This window comes from Gouania willdenowi, chromosome 16, assembly GCF_900634775.1.
Source record: "Gouania willdenowi chromosome 16, fGouWil2.1, whole genome shotgun sequence".
Taxonomy (NCBI): Eukaryota; Metazoa; Chordata; class Actinopteri; order Blenniiformes; family Gobiesocidae; genus Gouania; species Gouania willdenowi.
The window spans coordinates 7,487,734-7,515,388 of record NC_041059.1 but is presented as its reverse complement, the minus strand read 5'-3'; the positions used below and the strand labels follow the sequence as shown (position 1 = coordinate 7,515,388).

The 27,655-nt window shown below is 35.6% G+C and overlaps 1 protein-coding gene across 1 annotated transcript in view; it reads right to left on the bottom strand.

Moving 5' to 3' along the window:
- Positions 1-18,943, bottom strand: part of drd2l (dopamine receptor D2 like) — a 33,844-nt gene extending 14,901 nt beyond the window's left edge. The window contains exons 1-3 of the mRNA XM_028469869.1: positions 18,743-18,943; positions 6,091-6,465; positions 405-514 (exon numbers count right to left, since the gene is read on the bottom strand). Coding sequence (XP_028325670.1) covers positions 405-514; positions 6,091-6,438 — 458 coding nt within the window. The 5' untranslated portion in view covers positions 6,439-6,465; positions 18,743-18,943. The remainder of the gene's footprint in view (positions 1-404; positions 515-6,090; positions 6,466-18,742) is intronic.
- Between the last annotated feature and the right edge of the window lie 8,712 nt (positions 18,944-27,655).

Here is a 27,655-nt window from a genome sequence, read left to right as displayed (position 1 = left end):
ACAGCGGACACTTCTGTCCGTTTCGGGACACAGAAGCGTGCATGTGTGTGTGCACACATGCACACATTACTTTTCATTTTTTTGATACACAAAGTTACCTATGCAACATATAAAACCAACACAAAAGCACACAAAATGAGAGAAAGATATACAAAACAACAACAAAAACACAAACCCTTTGTTCTTTTCTCTATTATTGCTCATCCATCATGATTCTAAATGCTGACATAAATGTTGATCATGTGATTCTCAGATCAGAAAATCCCCTTTTTGCGGCGCCGCTGTGAAAAAAGTTGCCGATCCCAGTTGTAAAGTGTTACCCAGTGTTTTTTGTAAGAGTTTGACAGGAAAAAGGAAAGGGAAAAACATGATGATAGGTTGTAAAAAAGGAACAAAGAACGCACCTGTCAATGCTGATGGCGCAGAGGTTGAGGATGCTAGCGGTGCACATCATGACGTCCAGGGTTAGCAGGATGTCACAGTGGATGAGACTGAAGCGCCACTCCCCGACAACCTTCAACCAAAGATAAAACCAGGTGAAGGCCTACTGTTGCTCATGTATGCTGATGACTTAGCTATCTTCTCCACCCAGCTGTGTTGGATTTCAGGAGCTGCTGAATATATGTTCTGATTACGGACAAGCATACAATTTTGATTTGCAGAACAAAAGGGGATAAGGATCCAAACTTTTCTCATTTTTACCTGGCAGGACAGGTGTTGAGTGTGAGTACCAAAATCAAGTATTTAGGTGACTTAAATTGTAATGAAATGAAGGACGATGATGACATGTACAGTAGGGTTGGTGGTTGACAATGTGATGGTATGAGTAAAGGATTTCAAAATTTTGCCAGATTGCATTTTTTTTTTTTTTTTTTACTTTGTTCCGATAGACGATTTGAAGATCTGTACCAAAAATTTAGCCAATATAACGTTGGTAAAGGGTGGCACGCTTTTTCACAATTTTTATTGCTCAACCGAAGAATGCGTAACTTTCACACATATCAGAAACTTTAAAGCGACGGCATGCAACTTTTGGCCACTAGGGGCACTAGACCTGAAACTTTCACGTCACGCTTGACCTCGTCGGTCAAAGTTGAAAAATTTGAAGCACAACTCTCCCGTCCTTCACTGTCTGTAGAGCCGAGTGCAGACAGCTGCAGCGGAGGGCTGTACGACTGTACTACACGTCCTCAATTTATCGGGGCAAAATTAAAGCGGTTAACTTCTTGAATAAGCCTACATTCTGAGTGACATCATAAGGGCTGTAAACATACGGCCTGAGAAGAAGGAACAGTAGTGATCAGACTTCTTTCTCCTCTGTCACTGCTTCCACACACACACACACACACACACACACACACACACACACACACACACACTGAGTGACCAAAAAGCATCACTTAAGAGAAAAATAATAGCAAAAGCCTCAGCTCCACGAGTATATCAGAACCTGTGGTCACGTGACTGCCGTAAAATGAAACGTTCTCCAGGCATTCTCCAGGTCACATGATGGTCCGTTTTCTCCAAACTTACAAGGGCGGTATTTCAAGAGGGCAGCCCTGCTGTATATTGGCATGAGTAATCATTTAAAATAACTCATACTGTATGCATCAACTCTTTGGCTCCTCTGTGGCTTTAAAGAAAAAAAAAAAGGAAAGTTTGGATATTAATAGTCTCTCTTTGTATTGATACTAAATAAGTCAGAACATTAGAACAGTTCAAACGCTATTCCTAACAATAGAAAAAACTTCAAAATTGTGAAAAAAGTGTGCACCCCTAAATGTGCCGCGATTGTAACAGATTCTTACAATGTCCGTTGGAAAAGCAATCTGGCAAAATTTGGTAAAAATTATTTTGTGAACCACCCTAATGTACAGGCAATATTGAATGTTATATGCCCAGGTCAATATGTTGGCAAGAACATTTTCAATGTGCTCAGGAAACATTAAAAGACTTCTAAATCTGTATAGCTTACTGTAATCCTCTTTATACTGCCTACTTGTGGGCTAGCTTTAAATAGGCTAGCTTACTTAAGCTCCAAGTAGCTTATAACGAGTCCATGAGGATACTCTTAAAAATGCTTTGATGGACCAGTGAAAGTTAGTTATTTTGTTATGTAAGAGTTCACACTTTTGGTAGGACAGGGGCGCTCTGACAGAAAATGTTTGGTTTGGTGAAGCTAACGGAGATTTATTAGTATATACTTATCCAGCATCGCTGTAATTTTTGGAGTCCTTTTGTCAATTTTTGTTGGTATTTTGTGCATTTGGGTTTTTTTTTTCTTTTTTGTGTGTTTTTATTGTCATTTTGTGTGTGTTAGGAATGATTTTGTAAGTTTTAAAAGAAATTTTGTATGTTTTTGTTGTTTTTTTGTGTGGGTTTTGTTTTGTTGTTATTATGCAGATTTTTGTTGGTTTAATGTGGGAGTTTGTGTATCTTTTTGTTCGTTTGAATAGTTATCGCTTTGCATTCATAATGCACTCATTGAAACTGAGTCTAATCTGTCGATTGAGGAATTCTCAGAATTCTGTCATCCAGCTGTTGCCCAATCTGCGTTAAAGCTCTGTTACCAATCATCTTGGTGGCGACATTGGTGCGGTTGTCTTTTATAACAACTGTTTTCATCCGTTTTATATGTATGTGTTTTTATCTTGTGAATACTAATTGTGTCTTTGTTTTGAAAAAGGACTCCTGAGTCTGAAATAAAGGATGATTCCTTCCAGTCGATTTGTTCCTGTTTATGTCAGATTGGTGTTTGTTTAGGGGTTAGCTTGTCTGTCATGCAGCTTTGGTTTGCTTTTATGGGTTCATTAAAAAGTTTTATGCAAATTCAGCAGATGCCAATTCAGGTCAAGCCATCAAAGACAGACTCAGTGTCCCAGCAGCACCAGCACAGCTCTCCTAACTGGGCTTTTATGTATTCTACTTCAACTGGAACCAAAACTATATGGACCATCCTATGCATTTCTTGCCTTGGGTCTCTCTTTTCTTTTATCTCTGTCTCAATTTTTATTTAGTTGGAACCTTGATACTAAACTTAAAAATGTTCATCAAATTACTGTACATGCTTCATTGTTTTGTGTCGTAATTCCCAAGTTTAAAAAATAATTGCAAAAAGGCCTCTATGTATCATAATGATTAAAGACTACTAAAACTTCTGTAGATTATGTTTTATGCTGATAAATGAGACTCTTGGACCAGAACACATAATCCTTAATTACTCTCTGGTAAAAAGACTTGGTTTGGAGATAAATGACTTGACAACTGATTAAATATTTATGAAGCAAAATGCAATTATTTAATGGGAAAAAAGACAACAGAACACAATTCCATAAACTAAGTAGAAATTAGAGATGAGTAAAGATTATATCGATGTTTGTTTTAAAAATATTTTTTAAAGAACATTCTTTAAATCCTGTTTTACTTTTACTTTTTAGATCTCCACTAGCTTTGGCTAGAGTCATTGATACTCTAACTGGAGTCTTTTTTTATTTTTACAATATGCTTTCATACTCAGAAGTCTCTGTTTCCAGCAAAAAAAATAAAATAAAGTGGCTAAATAGTCAGAAAGAGAGAGAGAGAGAAATTTTTTTTATATATATATATAAACAATTTCAAATATATTCAAATCTATTATCTGGCTGTAGGATATAGCGGGTCAACCATGTATCAAGTATGCTGTTTAATATTTTGAGTTTTGAAATTGTGCTCTCTTCAACAACTTAATGTTAAAAGTTGACGTATTTTCAAGCAATTACTTTATCTTATTTGTTCATAAACAAATAAATTTCAATATTTTATTTATGTTTTTATTTTTAAACTTAGAGTTAGGGGGTCAGAAGCAAGCTGGAACATGTTCCATCTTCAACTCCAAGCAGGCTGTAATGAATCACCTAACTGATGACTGACTGACTGACAATGCACCGGCAAACACTCCTTTAAATAGGGAGGGAGGGTAATCGGGATATTAGGCACACCTGAGTAATTCTGCGTTCGATTGCACTCGGAACCCGAATAAATCTGACAGAACGAATTGAAAAAGTGCAAAACAGTGCCGCACACTGTTAGATGTAAACAGTCATTTTCTCCTCAACTTTTACTTTTATGTGCCGTCTAATTTGGCATGTGTGTTACTAAAAGTGCAGAATAACTGTGTAGTGGTATTTCCATTCACAATGCCGCTCTGTTCCCTAATGATACCCGTATAGTCCAATGCACTCTGTAGTCTATGGTTCAAAGAAGCTTGCAGGATCCCCCCTGCTGGTGCTTTCAAGTCTTACTTACAGTGTATGACGTCTCTCTCTCTCTCTCTCTCTTACCCTCAAGGAGCTAATATATTTCCCTAAAAGGCATTTTTGCTCCTCGAAAAATATAAAAACATACATCAGCTAGCTGTGGCCGGTCATGTTTTCCGAGCATACTGAATAAAAAGCATTAACCTCGGAGGTCAAAATTGACGACCTGGATCTTTCTGGGTTCCGAGTGCAATCGAATCGAACAAGGCGGGGCCTTGTTCGATTGTAGGACATACAAACATGACAGGGTGTGTAGAAACAAACAGGAATCCATGACTCTCAGACGGAAACTGGGAATAAATTGAACACATACCATAATAATAATAATAATAACAATAATAAAACAATAAAAGACATACTAAGGCACATGTGTCAAACTCAAGGCCCGGGGGCCAATACCGGCCCTTTACAGCATCAAATTCGGCCGGCTGGAGAAAGTAAATATGACAGAAAACACATGAAACATTTTGTAAATGACGAACTAATTCAGTCGTAGATATCTGAGCCCCTCCAAATACAAAAATTCACGTAAAATCCACAATATTTGCAGAGCTTACTTTCCACTTCTTATATCACAAGACGGCAGTCATTTTTAATCTTGAATTGTTGAAAGAACTTTCAATTTTTCCTCAAATTATTCCACAAAATTTCCACAAACTTCCAATATCTGGGGAATTTAAGTGAAGATTCTGCAGGTACTATATACTCACATACTTTATCATTTATAATTGGAAGTGCAAACCAGGGCACATTAACGATGAATTTGCTCTTTTTTCCCACCTAAAACTGGTCTATATTTGGCCCCTGAACTACATGAGTTTGACACCCCTGCCCTCAGGCAAATAAACATATCATGTCAAGTATAGGTTGTCACATTACTCAGCATTATTATTATGTTCTTCTTCTATACATTTTCGACTCTTCAATAGAAATAACTTATTTTAAGCCACAACTACTTTGTTTTTGAAATGTGAGCAGAAACCAGACTATTAGGTGAATACAGTAGGTGAACTCATTGATTGACTGATTTTGCAGATTATTGTGTGCAGACCAGGGTTGGGGTCAATTACAATTATGTTTTCAATTACCCATCATAACCCATGTTAAATTACAATTAAATAACCAGCTTTTTTTTTAAAAATACAATTAAATTACAATTATTTTTTATCCTCAGAAAGTAAATTACAATTACGTTCTCAATTACTAAATTTCCATTACAAAAATTAATCACAATTACCGAGCCTGAAATAAATAACATATAAAAAGGCGAACCTTCCTCTTGTGTTAGCTTTCTGTTAGCATCTCTTATGATAACATGTCCTAAACCAATTGTAAAATACACTAATAACAAATATATATAATCTAATTTCTTTTCCATATAATGGTTACCTTATTAGGCTCCCTAATCAATGAAAATAGGTTAATATTTTTGGTATGGGCGTCTGAGCCTTTTTTGTGTCAGTACACCCCTAGATAATGATAAAATAATAATATTTGTAACATATTTTAATAAATGTTAACTACAGTACATATGTGTAGAACTGTACATTGAACTGTAACATGGTTCCCCAATTTAACGTTACATTATAATTGACATTTTATAAAGAATTTTAATGGCAAAAATTACAATTCCAAAATTACGATTACAACAGCAACAGATTTTTAAAATTACAATTACAATTATAATTACGCCACAATTGTAATTAATCATCAATTACACGATTACAATTATAATTGACCCCAACCCTGGTGCAGACAAACACACACACACACACACACACACACACACACGTACCTCCAGGTAGACGCCCCATGGCATGACCAGAGTAGCCAGCAGCAGGTCAGACACAGCCAGTGAGACGATGAGGTAGTTGGTGGTGGTCTGCAGGGCGCGCTCACGAGACACGGCCACACACACCAGCACGTTACCAAACACCACGCAGAAGATCAGCAGCACCAGCAGAACAGCGTAGAAGTTGTAGCGAGGTGACGGCGCTGATGGGGAAGTGGTGCAGTTGGAGGAGATCAACACCAGAAAAGGCTCAGGGGAGTAGGACGGGTCAGGGTCGACAAAGACGGAGAAATTACGCTCGAGGGAGGAGAGAGGGGAGGAAAGGAAGGAGGACTGGTTGATGGAAGTCATGGTCTTCCTCTAGTGAACATGACCAGGCTGGAGATTAGAAGCATAAAGAGAAAAACACAGAAGTAATTACTTTAGGAACCCTATAAGCTTATATATATATATATATATATATATATATCAGAGATATTGAAAAATTGTAAAGGACAGTGTTTTACTGTACTCTATGAATAATATTAAATACTTGTATGATGTGATTATATAAATCCAAACAAGTAAAAAAAAAAGATATATCTCGATATAGTCAATACTGTCATCTTTTATATCGCCAAAATATATTATTTATATATGTATATATATATATATAATATATTGCCCAGCCCTACAGTTCATCATAAGTTAGACGCAGAGCAGCTGTGGTTACAGTTGTAGCTTGCCTCCACCAGGAAGAATATGATGTTAGAGAATAAAAGTTGATGAAAACTGATTTGTTTATGTTTTTTTAAAACATTTATTCCCTTAATGACTACTTTAGGTGTTCAGTTGATGTTACTTTAATCCGTCTAATCCTCAATTTAAATGCCAATTAACAATTTTTCTGGGATTTTCTTTTAATAACATGTAAACCCACTGCTTTTAGTAATGAATTTTATTTTTGAATATATATATATATTAAATTTTTGATTTGGGGCCCCAAAAGAAAAAAAGAAAGAAAGTGGATTTCTCATTTATTTGCGAGTCAAATATTACGATGATTGATGGCATCAAATCATTGGCACATACCAATATATAAATGGGGCCCATTACCCCGTACATGTGATTTGGCGCCAGGGGACCCCATTTTTCAAATGATTACTTCTTGTTAGATCGGTATGCAGTTTGGTATGAATACTCCATGAATGAATATGATGAGACGCTCGGAGACCTTTTTTTTTTAAAATGGGGCCTGGGGGCCCACCCCCCATTTTCAGTAATTTCCAAATTTATTGGAACATAGTCGTGTGATATATCGCTTCAAAGGTAATTTAACGTAGATTACAATTATGCCTCACACAATTTGATTAGGGATCCGAGGAGTCTTTTTTAGGCAATTTCCATTAACATCGTTTTCTCATTTATTTGTGAGTCAAATATGGCGACAGTAGGTGGTACCGAATCATTGACGCATACCAATATATGAATGGGGCCCATTACTTCGTATGTGCCACGGGGGTGCCAGGGGGTCCCCGGGAGCTGCATTATTTAAATGACTACTCCTCCGTTAATGCTCGTTGAATCGGGCTGTAATTTCACATGGATATTCTATGAGCGGATGTCAAGAGCCTCTCAGAGACCTTTTTGAAAAGGGGGGGACAGGGGCTCACCACCTTTTCCGGCAATTTCTAAATTTATCGGAACATAGTCATGTGATTTATTGTTTCAAAGGCAATTCAAAGTAGATGACCATGTTATGTCACACATTTGTTTTACTCTGTGGAACCGAGTCATTTCACTGAATTCTTGAGGACGTACTGATCGTTGCGCGGGCCCGGCTGTAGTTCATCAAAACGTGTTGAATAATATGTTACATTTTCATTTATTCAGACATTTTCTTTCAGGAAATTTACTTTGATCTGCTGACAATCAGGTCAGGAGATCAAAGTCAATTTCCTGAAAAAAATGTTGTTTGAATAAATGAAACCTTAACATAGGGTTGCACATGAATCAATAAAACAATGAGGGAATATGAACATAAAAAACCCAGACATCATACAGATGTAGGCAAAAAAAATCAGGTTGGAGTTATACAGAGAAATACCTTCTATACATTCTGTTTGTTTGTGTTGTAACTCGTTTAGCCATCTTGACAGAGTTACTCCTAAATGACATGTTGAGCTCAATACACATTTTAATTTGGAAAAACAAAGAATAATAAATTGAAAAAATGATTTGCACACATGGTGATTCATCATTATTCCAAATAATTGTTTGCTGAATTTAATTAAATGCTCGAGTTCCAACTGTGTGAAAGTCTTCGCATGCACAATTTGTGTTTGTCTTTTTTAAATTAAACTGTTATCGCACTTGAAAACCCACAATGATAAAATAATAAATATATAATAAAAGCCAGATAGAGTTAAAAAAATTGACAATTTTACTGCAATTACAATAAATTAAACAGAGGAAAACAGTGCTGCACCATGAATGTTAGCCATGCATCCACACATTAAATAAGATGCAGGTTTAAGCATCCATGTCCTTCATTTGTGCTTGTCACCATATTTTTTTTTCTTTGTTTTTAGCCAGATGTACTATTGATACGTAATACAGGCAACAACAGTATCAAAGTAGAAAAGGGCTCCTGGTGCACAGAGCAGATGTTGTAATGTTTTATGATGAGAGCCAAAAAAAGACTAAAGGCCCTAAAGGGATAAAGTTAAGCACTGCATTAAATTAAAGCAGTTATCAACACTATGACATTGTTTGGAATTATGGCTGGTTTGAGATTCGTTCAGCAAAACAGATTATTTAATCGCTTCAAAATACTGTACAAACACTGAGTGTAACTGAGCTGCATGATATGTAAAAAATGTTCAAATATGTCCAATAAAAATTCCAATACAAACAACATATACAGTATACATATATTGTACAGTATATTCAGACTTTTCTTATACATAATCAAACTTTTATCATATATATTCAAACTTTTTGTGTATATATATATACTTTCACACGTTTCATTCATTTGATATATTTCCAGTCAATAAATACATATTTAATTTCCTAAACGGCTTGTCATAGTATAAAAAAAATATATATATATATATATATATATATATAATATGGGATTGGGACACCCTTAATATACTGTATTATTACCAATAAAAAACATTTCTGATTACTTTATTTGCAAACTGTCAACTTTGTTGAAAAAATATAAAGCCTCCTATTGTCAGACACATAATTAAATGGCATTTTACTGCATAAATAAATCCAATTCAAATACAAATACATACTATAAAATATGTTATTTGTTTTTTGCTAAGCAAAAGTACTTTAACCATTGAAGATGCCTCTGCGATTAACTTTTGTCTCCAAATCCAGGGGTTGAGAACCCCTAAAAATAGGTCATTTCTGGTATTAACTATTCCAAGTCAAGGAATAAAAATGATAAGATATTTGCCTTAGAAAATAGGTGAGGTACTTTTGCGTGCGGTGTAAGGACAATATTAGTTATTTTTAGGTTTACTACAGTATTTGCTTTTTAGAAGCACAATATTCTAGGAACCCTGTGCTTTAATAATGACTGACTTCCCATTTTCTGTCTACCCAGCAGCGTCTATCATAAAAATGGCACTTGTAAGATGTTAATGTTCTGCACTGCAGTCAATCACTGCCCTGGAGCCACTTAGGTAACAACTCAATTTGAAAACAATGTCAAGGACGGAGCAGCCGTTCTGCTGCACAGTGAACAAGCGAGGGCAAGCGCTCCATCGTGGAAACCTTCAGTCAGAATTTCTCGTCCCTGTCATGAGACGGGAGGTGGCGATTTGTTGGAAGGAAACACAGACAGAATATAAATCAGGCATCGAGGAACATTCTGCATAATTCAAGATATTCTTTAGAATTTCTTGGAGAAAACGTTAATGTCTTCTTTCAATCCAGCAGATGTTAACTTCAAGTTATTGTGAGGTGGAACCTTCTACAGCCGCCTTTTAAAGCCTGAAAGTTATTTACAAAAACATTGAAATATTTTTTTTTCTTTGAATAGGTGAGGGGAAGTTTTCAAACTCCTCATACCAAAAATGTTTTTTTAGGGTTTTTCTAACAATAGAAATGCAAAGTGAAAGCCAGATAAATTATTGTTGTCACGAAGCAGAAAGATGTTTTCCTGATCCCTTTGAGCCTAAGGCTACGTTCAGAGAACAGGGCTGAATGCACAGTCTGAAGTTTTTTGAGAAATGTGATTTTTTTTTATTTGTGTGCATGCTCATTTTGCAAGTTAAATGTGACTTCTATCAGTTTAGAGCAGGGGTGTCAAACTAATTTTAGTTCAGGGACCAAATTCAGAGCAGTTTAACCTCAAGTGGGCCACAAATTTTATGAGGGAAAATTAATGTGCCCTAGTTTACACATCTACGTATACAAAAAATAGAAAATATGCAAGAAACTGACAATATCCAAGCAATAAATGACAGATATAAGTCCCAACAGGATCTTCACTCTAAATTTCTTACCTTTTGTGACCAATTTCTATTTAATAAAGGGAAATATTATGTAATAATTTAAGGAAAATTGAAGGATTTTGTAAGAATTTTGAGTTTCTTCAACAGTTTAACATTAAAATGACTGCAATCATGCGATATAAGCACCAGGAAAATATTTTTGAGTTTCATTTACACAATGATTATGTTTTCTCTGTCTTTTTTTTTAATTTTACTTTCTCCTGCGGGTCAAACTGGATGATCTAAAAGGCCGGATTTGGCCACCGGGCCTCAAGTTTGACACATGTAGTTTAGTGTATAAATTGAATGCGACCCTGACCCCCCCACAAAAGGTCCTGAGTTACTACGTGACTACGCAGCACGCACTGCCATTATGGATGTAAAGATGGAGGCATTTTGTCCCAGCATGTGTGTGACACTGACATATAGAAATATTCATTAATTCTGAGACCTCACTCTCCACTGTGTATTTTTCACTCCATCTTTCGCCATTGCTGTTTTTTCCCGCTGCTGCTCCTGGGATGCGGAATTTTGACGTTTATTGCATTTCAATATGTAAAGGTCAGATAAATGCGACCTGGCCAGCTGTTGCATTGCAAAATAGCCGATACATATCAGATATGGGAATACATATAGGTCGGATCTTGAAAATAAAATAACATTTGAGCTGTGTCTTTAACAGAGACAGGTCGCATATGGGAAAAAAGAATATTTTCTTGCAGTCTGAACTAGCATAAGACAAACATTAATGGCACTTTTCCATTGGCACCTCACCTTCTTTCCTTTTTCTTTGTATAAAATTGAAGGTATCTGCCATGATGGCATGAGGGAATAAAAAATTATGACCGTTGATGATTAATTCATGTTTTTTTTCACTCACAAATCCTGTCCTTCATTCATTCATTCAACTTCTGACCCGCCTTATCGTGTCCTGATCGTGTGCTGATCTCAATGGCCAGTAGTCCCGTCCATTGCAGCGCCTTAAAAAGTTCCACAGTTTTTTTTATGTCCTTGTATGTCACAGCAACAAAATAGAGAAAGAAAGTGACGCATTCCCCTCATACTATAGTTACTGACGGTACTGTAACACTTTGCCACATCTACGCACTGATGATTTCTCTTTGGCTGTTCCCTTTCAGAGTTTATTCGCGTGGTTATTTGGCAAAGGTTTTTAAGTTGGATGTCCTTCCTGACTTATCCAGGTTTCTGACCGACACAAGGAAAACTCCGGTTTGAGCTCCCTTGAGGCTTCAGAGCCTCCAGCAACCAGCAACCCTCCAGTTCCAGAGTCCACTTCCTCAACCGTTAGGCCAGCACTGCCACTGAGCACTACACGCTAAACTGAAGAAATACACATGTTAATGGAGTGCAATGACAGAGGGCTCTATCTGTAATAAAACATGATCAACAAAAAGCAACTGAATTATTTTATTTTATCGTGAAAACAATGACAAGCAGGAGGTCTGGGCTATTTTATTGTTTGTTTGTGTTTTGTTTGAGGGATAAACCTTAAAAAGTGATTTGTTCTCCTCTCTAAACTGTTTGGATTCCTCTCTTCTCATATTTGTATTTTTCCACTTCTAAAAGTAGCTCTGCAGGCACATACAGTACATCAAGAGACTTTTATCCACACAACTTTATCAACCTTTGAGGTTAAACTTCTGCTTGAAGAAACAAAAGCATCATAAGTCTCTCTCCTCATGCATTTTTATGTTATTCCAGTATGTCTTTATATTTGACCTCTGTTTCTGGAGGTAACACTGGCTTCTTGATTTTAAACAAAACCTGTTACAGTAAAAGAAAAAAAATCCTGTGATGCGATTCTTGTTCAGGTTGTTTTCTTCTTTTACATTTCAATATAGCATGATCCAGCGGTGGACAGTAAAGTAAATCCTTAACTACTGTATTTAATAGTACTTGAGTATTGTTTTTTGGGATACAAATGTATTACTTTCACTCCACTACATTTAAAATTCCATGGATGCCCTTATTACTTGCAATTTTTTCTCTCCTGTCAGCTCATAAGTTTACCTCATTCCTTCGGTTCTAATACAAAAAAGATTTGTGTAGATCCTCAAATGGGTTCAGAAAATAAGATAGAGGCAAGTTGTGTCAATATTAGGGGTGTAACGATTAATGGTAAGGCAGTTAAAAACCGATTCACAGGTATCACGGTTCACATCGATACTCAAAATTGAATCGCAGTAATATATTTATCCTTCTTTTGTAGGTGTAGCCAGCAGAGCGAATCTGCTACTACTTTCTTTCTGGCCGCCTTCTACTCTTAAACATGTTCATAAATGATTCCTTACCCCTTTAGCACCGAAATAATATCTCTAATATTACGTGAATATCTGTAAAAGTCACGTTTTTCTATTAGCTCTGTATGCTAGTGCATAGCATCTCTTCTTCACTGCAAGAATATCTGCATGCCAACCGACCACTGGGTTACCAGCGCCCTCTGCTGGTCAAAACAAATATCTGATGTAAATACAGTGAAATGACTGTTTGTTTTTTAAGTCCAATTGTTAAGACACAAAAAAAAAATTCAGTTGCACTTTTAAAAAGAAAAAGAACTATTATGCAGTTTTGCATTGTTTACCATAGAACCAGAATTTAAATTAATAGGCTTCTTCTTCATTTGTATTATTCCTTTAATTATTTCATTCAAGATTTATTTTTAGTTAAACTGCATTATTTTGAACAGTTTATCAAGGGATTCTTTTGACAATGAAAAAAAAAAGGAAAATATGACAGTATTTTCTAGTTTTTTTTTTTCCCCAAAAAAATAAAGCAATATTTTTCAGTCATCATTTGTCTACAGTCCCATTTTGTAAAATAAATCGTGAATCGAATCGTATCGGGAACCCAGTATCGTGAATCGAATCGTATCGGGAGTTGAGTGAATCGCTACATCGCTAGTCAATAGCGTTATTTGGACAATCGCTCGACAGAGATTGTCCCTTAAAAGAACAAAAGAAACTCCATCCGAGCATCCATGGCCGTATCTTAGTATGAAGGTAGATATGTTGCAAAATGTGAAAGCTTGTAAATTGTGATGTGAGAGCTTGTAGAACGTGAATTTGTGTATAAAAAATCTTCTTCCTGCATTAACATTGGAATTGATGTAATTGCTATTGTTGAAAACAGCACTTTAGGGGGTTTTGTTATTTAGCCTAATTAGGCATACAAAGTAGCTATTCCTTGTGGATTTAGCAGCATATGTGATATGCGATGGATATTAAGTCATCCTGCATTGTTTTTTCAGTTTCTTCATGGAAGAGTAGATTATGTTTTGTTCATTTATAATAAATGTTTTTGTTTGAAGGGAACATATGTTTAAAAGAGGGTAATGTTAAATGGAGTTAAAACACTGTTCAGTTTGTGTATTTATGAAAAGAAAGAAGTTTAATGGATGGTTACTCTGTCTTTTCTTGGAGGTCTGAGACATTTGGTGATGACGATTAGTGGACTGACTTTGTGATGATTTTATAGGTGTATTTGGGTATTTGGTTTTCTACATGTAGAGGTAGTCATGTGTCTATGTAAATATGTGGGCTTTGTGTGTTCATTCTAAAAAGCTCAGCCCATTCCCAAAACAAATTGAAAATGTCAGTTGAAGTAAAATTGTGGCTCTTCGAGGACGTTTGGAGAATAATGTGCTGTTATAAGAGGCAGCGGTAAGGGGGCGGTTCATATAGAGCAAGGGGCGGTCAAAGTGATGAGTAAGGCTGAGTCGGTTGTGTACTGATGAGGTACCGGAACATCAAACATGTAATGTATGTACGTGTTGGATAAGGTGTTCAGTGTGTTATTTCATATTAATCAAACTTTTTAGATCCAGGGACTGAAAAATTTCTTTCTGACATTGAAACACAATTTACTGCTATTTGTACCCCTATATATCATAGGAATGATCTATTCTTTGAATGTTTCCACCAAAACATTTAAGATCTTTATAGTATAAATTAATTTAAAGAGTAGTTGTAAAATGTGTCCAGAGTATTACCAATAAACTCAATTTTTTATTCATGTATTTCGAGCGAGGCAATAAAACAGACACAACAAAAAAGTAGTACAAAAAATGAGATACAATCGGTACAAATCAAGTCTGTATCTGGCTTATTAAACAAGATACAAAAATAAAACATAAATGCTGAAATGGAGTGGGATGAAGTAAAACTTATTTGAATCCAACCTAGTGTCAAAAAAGTACATTTGATGGGAAAAAACAATAATCATTTCTTAATGAAACTAAATAATTTATTTATTTATTTTTTTAAAGTATTTTTCTGCACAATTTTATATCCATTAAGACAGCCATCAGACTATACAGTGATACATCAGTGCTTCATGTTCAGTATCTATATAATGTACAGGTAAAGTATGTTTGTTTTATTGGTGCACTGGTCCCCATATGTGGCTTTTGTAACGATATTACATTCATTATTGTGCTTTTTTATTATTTTATGGACCCCCCTGAGCTATGGCTTGAGGACCCCAGTTTGAGAACCACTGCTTTAAACTACCAAATAATTCTAAAACACCTTCAAAAGTGGCATTGGTACCATTTTAATTGCCATTTTGCATGTAAAATAAAAAAAAAACTATTTCATTCATTACAAGCTAATTGAGAAAAGTAGCAGTTAGAAAGGGACACAATCTTTTCTATTTAGGGTTCTGTCTTCTTCCGTTGCATCTCTGGGGTTTTTCAATTAGGTGTCTTTCCTCCGTAGAGGGAGTAATACAAGTTGCTGCAACGCCTTGTGAGAGAGATTAACAGAGCAGTAGCTTTGAAATAAGAACATATCACCATAGGTGTAATTGTCATTTTCTATAACGCCTAAAAGAGAAATCACCATACATCGCCCAGACCTAATTATTAAGTGTTGATGACAGGATTTTCCTGACGACAGGAAACATCAGGATAACTAAAACAGGCTGTTCCATCAGTAATGCAGGAATTCATTTGCTTATTTAACTCCTTACTATACCATAATTTATATTTATCAAATGTATCAAGCATTATTTTGCAGATTTTGACAGGTTTTGTTAAATCCTTGTTTAAAAATTGGTAAATATATTTTCTAATAAGGCACGAGAGGAGATGAATGTGAAACCTTCCATTTTTCTCTCAGCTTTACTAAGGCTTCTAATAAATCTTTCATTTCTTTCCTTGGAGGCAGTAATGAGTCTCAGCCAGGGGAGCTGATCTATCGTAGACATTTGGCTCTGCTGTAGAAGCAGCTCTTCAAATTACATAAAATCAGAAAATGTTAAAATACCAACCACCTAAAACTCCTGACTTCAAATCAGTCCCAGAAGACTTCGATCCAACATCATTTTCTACATGTTTTCAGAGAGCAGAAAGGCAATATCTCAATCATACAGAATATGGATAGAAAACAAGCAACTTTTATTGACGTTAAACAAAAGTTGAGCAACTAATCGTAACATTAAGCCTATTGTTTTATGGCAGGCAATCGTGACACATTATTTTAATTTCATGGCTTTGGGTTTTACTGAAAGGAAACTAAGGAATGGAAGGAAGACAATACATCTTTCTTTTACATCCCTGCAGAGGAATATTTGACTTAAGACAAGCAATCATTATTAAATCTCCATTTAAAACTCATTTGCACTAATAAATCTACTAGTGAGATTTATAAAAGCCTCAATTTAGTTTTTTGGTAAAGAATAATGCCATGTAAAACGCTTTGAGTGTCCAAAAAAAAGTGTTATATCAATCCAATGCATCATTATTATTATCAATAATATTATTGTTAAGACTGGCAGTCGACAGTCGAAACATGTCAGGAGATCAAAGTACATTTCCTGAAAAACAGTTGTCTAAATAAATGAAACCTTTACATATTTTTTGAAAAAAAAAGATAAAAAGAACTAGCTGGAATTAGGAAACATCAAAGCGATCAGCAAACGCCTCTGAAAAAGACTGGCAGTTGAGAGTCGAAACATGTCAGGAAATCACAGTAAATTTCCTGAAAAACAGTTGTCTGAATAAATGAAACCTTAACATAATAAGAAGACAAAAATAAGTCGCTGGAATTATTACGCAGAAGTCAAGGAAACTGTTGTCTGAATAAATGAAACCTTTACATTACATTCACCCTGAATACACGTGATAAATATTTTCCTTTTAATCTCCTGTTCTGAACAAACTTGGCAATCAGTGGGTCTACAGGTGAAATTACAACATCAATCTGAGTCCCACTAAGTAACAGGTGCAGATGCTCCAAACCAACCATTACCGGTTTTAATCTACAAAGCCATTTGGCATGTTTGGCATCAAAGTGAAACATGGCAGCATTTGCAGGACAAGGATTTAAGACAGAGATTAAACACATGACACATTAAGTGTTGACGTAAAAGTGCTTCTGTGCTTTGTGGAGTAAAAAAAAATCCACAAAGGAATAATTCTCTCACCTGGCTGTCACTGAACACAGATGGCATATTACCACTAGACACAACCAGAGTAACAGCCTTCAGACACCTGTTGCCTGTATAAAACTCAAATATCTCACACTACGATCCGTGGATCGCACTGTCCTCAGCTGAGCAGGGACACCATGATGAAACATAAATACGGACAAAAATGGGAACATTAGGAGAAGAATTAAATTGTAATTTATTTTCTTTCCAGGGAAGCATCAGAACATCAAGGCTAAAGTGGGCAAGCAAACCAATATTACAATAAATAGAGCAACAGGTACTAAATTACATTAGAGATGCTATATTCCCCTAGTTTTACCCCTAGATTAATTAAATTAATTATTAATTATTCATGAGTGGGCGTGTCTATATATGGGACACTGACTTCCTCCTCCCACCCACTCCGTAGACGAGCTCATGCTGCTTTATAAACACGAGACAGAGCGTTGGGGGCGGGGCATTCGCCAGTACATACATAGACTGTAGAAAATACATACATAGCACTGTGCGAAGGACGCTGAAATGCTCACCTTTGTGATTTGTCAATCACGGCAGAGAGCTTCCTGGAGGCGCGGCTTCTCCAGCTCAGTGCTGCGTCAAATTCGTCATCAAAGTGGGAACGCGTCATCAAATTGGAGCGAGGTTTTTGGGCTCACCCTGCAGTAAGAAAGGCGTAAATCACCCTCTAACGATTGAGAGAATCAATGAAAAAAACACTTTGGGCATGTGTATGAAGCCCTAATAGCACTTTATCATGTTTAAAGCACAGAAAAGTGGATTTAGTTTAACATGAGCCCTTTAACTAGAATAAGAAAATCATATCTGTACTGTTAGGTAAAATGCATACAACATGTAGGCCAATTATTAATCATGAATTTTCCTTAGTAACTATAATAAGTACATCCTTCCATCACCAGCATTCATACCAAAGTGTACGTTATCCACTAAAGACTATAGGGGAGGAATTTTGGTGGGAAATCAACAACAAGAATTACAGTCTGTAAACTCCCTGCATTTAATCTCACAAATATTCTTACTAAAATACAAGTAAGCCATCATTAATTAATAAATTCTCACATTCATTCCGTCAGATGGTCATCTCTTTACTTTAATGTATCGTCATTTGCACATTTGTTGTTGTGTTGTTTTTCTGCTGTTGCTTTTATATTTTATTTTATTTTTTTGTTGTTTTATTTTATTACTATTATTGTTTTTATTTTCTAATTTGTTTGTCCTACAATATCAGCATGAATCATACATACTTTTATGACTTATTTTGTAGTGTGGAATGTTAGAAAAGGCTTTATCAAGTGATGTTACTCAAACAGAGAACAATAGTGTGAACCACAGTCCAAGTGCTGGATGTTATTGTAATGAGATACTAAGTCATAATTAGTATAATAGTACTTATATTGAGATAATAAGTTATAATTAGTATAGTTATGACTTAGTATCTGATAATTATGAATTAAGATATGCAATTATTATTATTATTAATTATTTTTTTTTACTGGCTGGAATAAGACACATTTTAATTCTTAAGGAAATTAAAAAAAAAATTTAAATAAAATCCTCAGTATTGCATTAACAGAATAATCTACTAGTTTTCACAAATATTAATCAAATTGTTCCAGTTTTATTTGATACATTTTCCTCTCATTCAAGTCAACAGGAGTGTTTCGCGGTCCTTTTAATGAGGTTTTACTTACGCGCTCACCGTGCGCTCTCAGGAGGATCCAGCGGGAGTCAGAGCTGCTGTCAGTCCGTAGAGTTCCATCACTGACCGGCCACCGACCGACCGCCGACCGACGCTTGACCTAGAGGCTGGAGGGGCTCCCATACACCGGCTCCAGGATGTGTTGCAGGTCGCAGCTGGACGTCACACAGATGAGCTCTGGTGCAGATGTGGAGACTGGTTTTATTAGAGAGAAGAAGAAGAAGAAGAACGGAACAGCTGGTGACATGTGAGAAATACTGCTTCACTATTGGCTGCAGGGAATATAGGGGCGGGGTCAACGAGACCCCCCTCCCATTACCTGTTAAAAACAAATCGTGACACAAATGGGGGTAAAATAATAAATGTGATATACATTTTTATAAAACATGTTGCCATGGGATACAATACGTGATATTTAAATGTACACATTAAGTAGGAAAACATTTTGTGGGTTTTTTTTTTTGCAGAGAAAATTATTCTGAATGGTTTTTTTTCCTATTGTGAATTTGCGCATGCTACTTTACAATAGGCGCCCCACATAATAAACAGTAACTATTTGCAACATTTAGCAAAAAAAAAAAAAAAAAAGCGTAAAAAAACGTGTAATTTTTTTTTAATTTTATTCTTTTATGTTACTTTCAATCAGATTTACTGCAATATTTGTAATATTTACTATTCTCGTAAAAATATAATCTAAATGTTAAATCTCAATGTTAAAGTTCAACTTATTTTAATTTCACACTTCGAGCCCTTTGTACGGTGGCTTTATCTTACAAAACAGTTTGCCAGTAAGAATTGTTTCTTGTTGCACTTTTAAAATATCAGTGTTTATGTGGTTTTCAACCAATAAACACACTTTTAGGTCATTTTGCAGCCTCATGTTTCACCTGAAAACATCAGCAGACAAAGAAGAAAAGCCTGAGAAGCTTTTACAAAATGCTTTAAGAAGTATAGCTGCTTCATTAAATGACATCTCTATTTTACTGCTGGCACAGATTTAATACCAAAGGTCACCTTCATTCTTTTGGAACCTTTGAAGCATAACAGAAATACAGAAGAGGTTGGATAAATATTTTATAAACCAAATCTAATAAAAACGTAGATATTTATTTCATCAATTCTAATGACTTTTGTGATGTTGCTTCTTTACGTGTTCATATTTTCTGCCTGATGACTTCACATTCCAGTTTTACTTTAATACGAGCTCGAGTTCACAATGGAAAACTTGTTCAAAGACACTTCATAGAATATCTGTCACGATCTGCCATGATTAACAATAAAAAGCAGTGAACCTTGAGGAGAACTCTTTCATAAGCCAGTAAGTTTTAATATTATAACAAACATTTTATATCAACTATCAACAACTTCAAGAGCTGGAAAGGAGAGTGCAACAACTGAAATGATTTTGTCAAGAACAATAGTTAAAAGTTTAATGGAAAAGAAAGTATGAACTTGTTACTTTTAGCAGCCAACCCCAAATAGACCAACCAGATCCGGCCCACGGAAGCCTTATATCTGGCCCCCACTGACCCAGTGACAATACTTCACCAACTGTCATCATTACATGGAAAAAGTGTGAGGATCAAATGTGTTCGTCCTGTCTTCTTTATTCATAATGACTTCAAGACTAAATGTTGTCACTTGCTTCCTCGTGTGATGCGTTAAAAACAACTGATCAGGCCGGGAGACTCAGTTCGCTACACACACTGGGAGCATAGAGGTGTGGCTTGCCCCCATCCATGTTCACACACTTAGTGCCATTGACAAGATAATTTGTCATTTTAAATCCAAACGCTCAGTGCCATTGGCGAGAAAACTCGTCATTTGCGTTTTATCACGGAGATTACTAGAATACACCCTGGCAGATACCAGTGCAGTGGTTAAGGATGCTGGGCTTGTAATCAGAGGGTTGCTGGTTCAAATCTCACCTGCGCCATCACTGTGGAATGTTGAGTAAGTCCCTTAACCCCTAACTGCGCTGCAAATGGCTGCCGACTGCTCCTCAGGGATGGGTTAAAATACAGGACAAATTTCATATATGTAACAACATATATGACCAATAAAGGCGAAAGCCCCCCTGATTTAAAATAATAGGTGACATGTAGGTGGTAGCAGCGCACCTTTGGATGAGAGATCACCCGTGATGGTCAGAGCTTAGAGGGAGAGGAAAGGAGTTTACGAGACAGAAAATAGTGCTACGAGAGTTGATGCTGAAGTTCACAGCAGCTCACACTCGACCAGAGCATGTGTGGAACTAAGTGGACTATTGGAGAGTGTGGCGATGGGGAGATAAAACGATAAAAAATAAACACGGGGCAAGCAGTGACACTCGGCATGTCTGGGAGGAGGAGGAAGTTGCGTGTTGGGAGAATGACGAGGGAGAGACTTGGAGGACGGCCAAAATACAGTAAGAAATCTGTTCAACTCTGACCCAGATAGCAGAATAATAATTTGTATTATTTTTATATAAGGAAACAATGTTCAGATGTTAGAGTTGTCACTAAAGCAGAAAAAAAAAAGCTTTAAAGTCACTGACAGGGTTTTTTTAGAAAAAGGCTGTTTTCTCAGCTTTTTGCTCTGAAACTGAAGATTTGTGTAAAACTTGCTCTATTCAACGGCTGATTACGGGATAACGAAACAAGACAGAAACAATTGATGAAAGTAGAGGCTTCAATCTTTCAGAATCTGGTGTCAGATTTCAGATAGTCATAGTACAAAATATTCTGTGGGTCTTTGAAAATCAGTGAAATTTCTCAAAAACGGCTAGCACTCGGCCATTTCCAAAAAGTGTGTTCTGCGCCTCCAGCTGGCTCATTTCAGACTGTACCACTAAGAGAGGCACATTTTTAGACTCAGGAGGACCAGACCTGCTGTATCCACTGATACCAGGCCCAATCCCAGCTCTGAATTTGAATTTATAACAACAATTAGACCATACATGTCAATATATCAAAATTATAGTTTATTTTCTATTAAAATTCTCTTATTTTATCGTGCCACTAGTATTTTGGGTCAAAAGTGTGATAATTTGACCTCATCGCACACCGTACACTTGACCACTCTCCCAATCTCCCAACATACTCAAAGAAGAAGATACCTCGCATTTAGGAATGGGATACACGTTATTGTTGAAAACAGCACTTTAGGGGGGTTTTGTTATTTAGCCTAATTAGGCATACAAAGTAGCTATTCCTTGTGGATTTAGCAGCAATTATTATGATTTTGGTTGATTGCGATGGATATTAAGTGATCCTGCATTGTCTTTTCAGTTTCTTCATGGAAGAGTAGATTATGTTTTGTTCATTTATAATAAATGTTTTTGTTTGAAGGGAACATATGTTTAAAAGAGTGTAATGTTAAATGGAGTTAAAACACTGTTCAGTTTGTGTATTTATGAAAAGAAAGAAGTTTAATGGATGGTTACTCTGTCTTTTCTTGGAGGCCTGAGACATTTGGTGATGATGATTGGTGGAATACTGACTTTGAGATGATTTTATAGGTGTATTTGGGTATTTGGTTTTCTACATGTACAGGTAGTCATGTGTCTATGTAAATATGTGGGCTTTGTGTGTTCATTCTAAAAAGCTCAGCCCATTCCCAAAACAAATTGAAAATGTCAGTTGAAGTAAAATTGTGGCTCTTCGAGGACGTTTGGAGAATAATGTGCTGTTATAAGAGGCAGCGGTAAGGGGGCGGTTCATATAGAGCAAGGGGCGGTCAAAGTGATGAGTAAGGCTAGGTCGGTTGTGTACTGATGAGGTACCGGAACATCAAACATGTAATGTATGAACGTGTTGGATAAGGCGTTCAGTGTGTTATTTCATATTAATCAAACTTTTTAGATCCAGGGACTGAGAAATTTCTTTCTGACATTGAAACACAATTTACTGCTATTTGTACCCCTATATATCATAGGAATGATCTATTCTTTGAATGTTTCCACCAAAACATTTAAGATCTTTATAGTATAAATGAATTTAAAGAGTAGTTGTAAAATGTGTCCAGAGTATTACCAATAAACTTAATTTTTTATTCATGTATTTCGAGCGAGGCAATAAAACAGACACAACAAAAAAGTAGTACAAAAAATGAGATACAATCGGTACAAATCAAGTCTGTATCTGGCTTATTAAACAAGATACAAAAATAAAACATAAATGCCTGAAATGGAGTGGGATGAAGTAAAACTTATTTGAATCCAACCTAGTGTCAAAAAAGTACATTTGATGGGAAAAAATAATAATAATTTCTTAATTAAACTAAATAATTTATTTAAAGTATTTTTCTGCACAATTTTATATCCATTAAGACAGCCATCAGACTATACAGTGATACATCAGTGCGTCATGTTCAGTATCTATATAATGTACAGGTAAAGTATGAAGTAAGCATTTAGGAATGGGATACTCAGACTTTCCCTCACTTGAGCCCGAACGTACTCAGAGTTTGACCATAACCCACTTTATGGAATACCCCTCAGGAGTAATTCGCTGAACAACGAACAGAATCGCCAAATTTGCCAAGAAGCGCAAGGTTTAAATCGGACAGGACTGATCAGTTTGGCTTTATTTTACCGGTCCATGCCAATGTTAAACCAAGAGGTTTAAAATGCATGCCAACTGTCGCTGTCATTAAAGCAGAAAATCTAAAGTGGCGATTCAACACTATGCATGCCAGTAATATAAAATAATTAAAATGCTGATGTTGACGTATTTTATTTCAAGAGAGTAAATTTTTTTGTCTTGTGTGTGACTCTCAACACAGACTGACTTACACATGTGATTCTACTAAAACACTTATTAATAAGATAACAATAATGGTGGAAACGACATCTGTACATCTAAAAATGTTTACAAGTCAAATGGAAAAAAAACAGACACTTTGGCCCTTGACATGGCAACTATTGACATTATGTGGCCCCTGGGTTAAAGTCATTGGGGAACCACGTTACAGGGCCTGGGACCAAAAGTGGCTGCTTGTTCCTTCAAAGCAAGAGTGAGCTGAACAGAAATACGTCTTACTAGTTTTAGACACTTTTGACAAAAATATTACGTCATGGGACAACATCAATGTGGAAGACTGTGTTAAAAATAACACTGTACCTGCACCAAAATAATTGCTCGTCATAGCAAAAAGATTTGCTAGTAGTGCTAAACTTTGGCGCCTAGCTTAAGCATTAGCATTAGTCTGTAGCTTAGAATTAGTGATCGTAAATGTAACTATATCATTTTCATTCACATTTTAGGTTTTTCACCATCTCGTCTAATGTTTGCAGTGTTACTTTTGACAGCTAAATTTTGATAAAGTTTTAGTAATAGTCTTTTGAATAAATTACAACTTGGTTTTATTCAAAATGTAGTCATCAGGACTATTTCAGTTATGTCGCTCCTAGTTGTTACAGTCGACATACAGTATAGTATATAGTCATATATACTGTATATAGTCGATATAAAGCATGAGATATTAAGGTTTCATTTATTCAAACAACATTTTTTCTGGATGTTTACCTTGATTTTCTGACATGTTTCGACTCTCAACTGCCAATTTTCCTCAGAGGCGTCTGTCGATTGCTTTGATGTCTTGCTTAGCAATCAGCAGACGCCGCTGAAAAACACGGCAGGTGACATGTTTCGACTGTCAACTCACGTTATTGTCATTGAGCTGCTTTAGTGGGTACTTCTAATTCAGTAATGTTACTTGTGCTTAGGTACATTTTAAAATAATTAATCTGTTACATTTCTACACCCAATCATGACTGAGTAATTTTTTATTTTTTTGCTTTAAAATGATCAACAACAAAAAAATGACCAGACAACAATGAAATGCAGGACATCATAGCCGACCAATCAGATTAAACGTAACGCACGACACCAAAAACAGCATTGAATGCTGGTTATTTTACCACTTTCTTGGGTTCAGGTTGTGGTTTCTACCTATTAGGTTGTTACACACATTTAGCATGGCACTGTTATACAGATCATAAATGTATCTATACTTAGAATCTGAGGATTTTTTTTTTTTTTTTTTTTTTTAAATTTTGAATGGAATTAATTGTTGTTATTTTATTTAAGAAAAGAATTGTACATTTTGACAAACCTTTTATTTTATACAGATGCTTTTGTGGAAAATAAATTAAGTTCCAATTGTCTCTTCCTTTATCTATGAGATGTTTACTGTATGCAAGGAAACCGTGGCAACATTTATCACCAAATATAATCATGCGTGGTGAAAGTAACTTTTACTTTGAGTACTATTTAATTGAATACGTTTTTACTTGTACTTGAGTATTTTACGTATGACTTACTTGTACTTGAGTACAATTTCAATCAAGTAAGAGCACTTCTACTTGGGTATGATACACCAGAACTCTTTACACCTCTGCTGACACCCAAGTTTGAAGGTTCTATTAGGTTTCCAGTTATTATTTGATCTTATTATCAAACTCTACAATACATCTCTGTAACTTGACAGCTTTGATCATTGTATATATCTGTATTAAATTTGTATATTTGTATTACGACTCATCTTATTTTATTTTTTGTTCTACTGTAACGTGTGCACTTATTTAATTAACAGCTTTTTTTTTTTTTACTTCATTATTGATGTTTTCTGTCTTCCTTCTTTTTGTTTATTGTTTATTCTTTTTATTTGTAATATTTCTTGAGCGGCTGTAACGCAAGTAATTTCCACGGCCCTGGGATAAATAAAGTACTTCTGATTAATACGCACTGGGAATAAATAAAATAAATATATAAAAGCAGAGGTTTTTGGACTGTGTGAGCTCCACTTAAAAAGGTCACGGTTGGTATCTGAACCCATTATCTTCAATCTGTGAGTCAGCATGGCGACGCTGCCTTCACTGAGGTTAAACAAAAACACACTGTCTCAATAATAATGAGAATTTCATGTTTTTGTCCAAACAGAATCCATGCAAAACCACATGGGGGATTTAAAAAAAGAAAAGACACAAAATAAATCTACCAGGAGAACCTTTGAGGTGACGAGTGTAAAGTGGAAACTGATGTTTGACCAAAGTGACCTGACAAACGTGGCAATGTGAAAGCAGCTCATTGCCAAGCAGACAGATAGTCATTTAGGTGAAACACGAGATGCTACTCGATTGAGGCCATTAGGTGCAATAAATCATCTTTGCTTTCAGAACCAAAGGCTTTCACCTTGCACTTCCTTTTATGTGAAAAAATGTGTCATTATACATAACATGTTTGTGAATGGAAAGCTTGATTATGGTATACAATTTGATACAAAAGATGTATTTATGAAAAATAACATCCCTGAAACCTGCTCTCATTGGCAAAATATCATATACACCAGTGTTTCTCAAATAGGGGAACGTGTACTTGAGAGAGGAAAATTAACAAATGAAAGCATTAATATGAGCTTTTATAATGTTTATTTTTAGTTAAAAATGATAGTCATGCTAAATATTACCAGCAACACACAAAATAAGAGAAAAATATACTGAATAATAAAAAGAACAACAAAATACACAAAATTACACCAAACACACACACACACACAAAGAGAGAAAAATACATACATAAAACGACAACAAAGGGACTAAATGAGAAAAAATATACAAGATCACTACAAAATGTGCAAATATAACAGAAAAACATACAAAATAACATTAGAAACAACCAATTGACACCAAAAAAAAAAAACACACGCTGAGAAAAAATCATTTAAATGATACCAAAAAGAAAAAAATAAGAGAAAAATATATTCAATAAAATAAACAACATTATGAGTGAGATGACCAAAAATCATTAAAAAAAAAAAAAAAAACTATAGAAATAAATATATTCCGAAGCCACTGAATACTGTTTAATTCCACTTATTTACAACCTGAAATTTTTTTGATGTGTTTTATCACTCATTCAGTCCATTATTATTATTATGCTCTATAGTTGTTTTTTCACAGAATTCTGACTAAAATGTTGTAGTTGGACATAAGGGAGTACTTAGATGCAGAAATAAGAGAAAGGGGTACTTGAGCAAATAAAGTTTGAGAACCACTGTAAATTGTGTATAGTATTTTTTTCTCTCTCTTTCTGTATTTACAGTATTTCTATACCTGTATGTAAATGACTGATGTGAAACACGAGACGTTTGTATGTATACATACAGTAACTCAAGTCTCTTACTATGTTAATGGCATCTTTTGTACATTGTATTAATAAAAAAAAGGAAAAAAAAAAAAGGTTTCCTGAAAGTAAGGCAGTGACGGTTTCATTTGTTTATGCAGGCTCCGCTTCCCTCTCTCTTCTTGAGCAACAAGCCCACCCACCCACCCACCCTTTCTGTCCCTCACTCACACTAATCCCCTCAACTCGATTGCTCCGGGGTGGAAAGCAGCAGGAGGAGTACATTCAAGTGAAGAGAAGGCGAGTGCCTCTTAAGCAGCAAACACAGGGAAGGCTGAGAGCGAAGACAGAATATTTAAAAGGTTGGTTTTTTTTATTTGGAAAAAAAGCCCAGTTAAGTCATAAGAAAACTTACATTAAGATGAAAGCAGTGTTGTAAAGCAAGCAGGCATTTTAAATATGATAGTTCCAGCGAGATTGTTTTTTAACAGTATGTTATTGAGGTTTCATTTATTCTGACAAGTTTTCAGGACATTTTTTTATCTCCATTTTTCAACTGTCACATGCCAGTCTTCGTCAGAGGAGTTCTGCTGAGCGCCTTTGATGTTTCACTGGACTTCCATGTAATAGTTCCAGGAGGATTTTTTTTTCTTCCTTCCCTGAAAAACCTTGTCTGAATAAATGAAACCTCCACTTACCATACTGTAAAAAATCAGCAGAACTCTTCTGACGAAGACTGGCAGTTCTTCTTCTGTGAAGTTTTACGGCGGTTGGCAACAACGGCAAAGAGCGTTACGCAG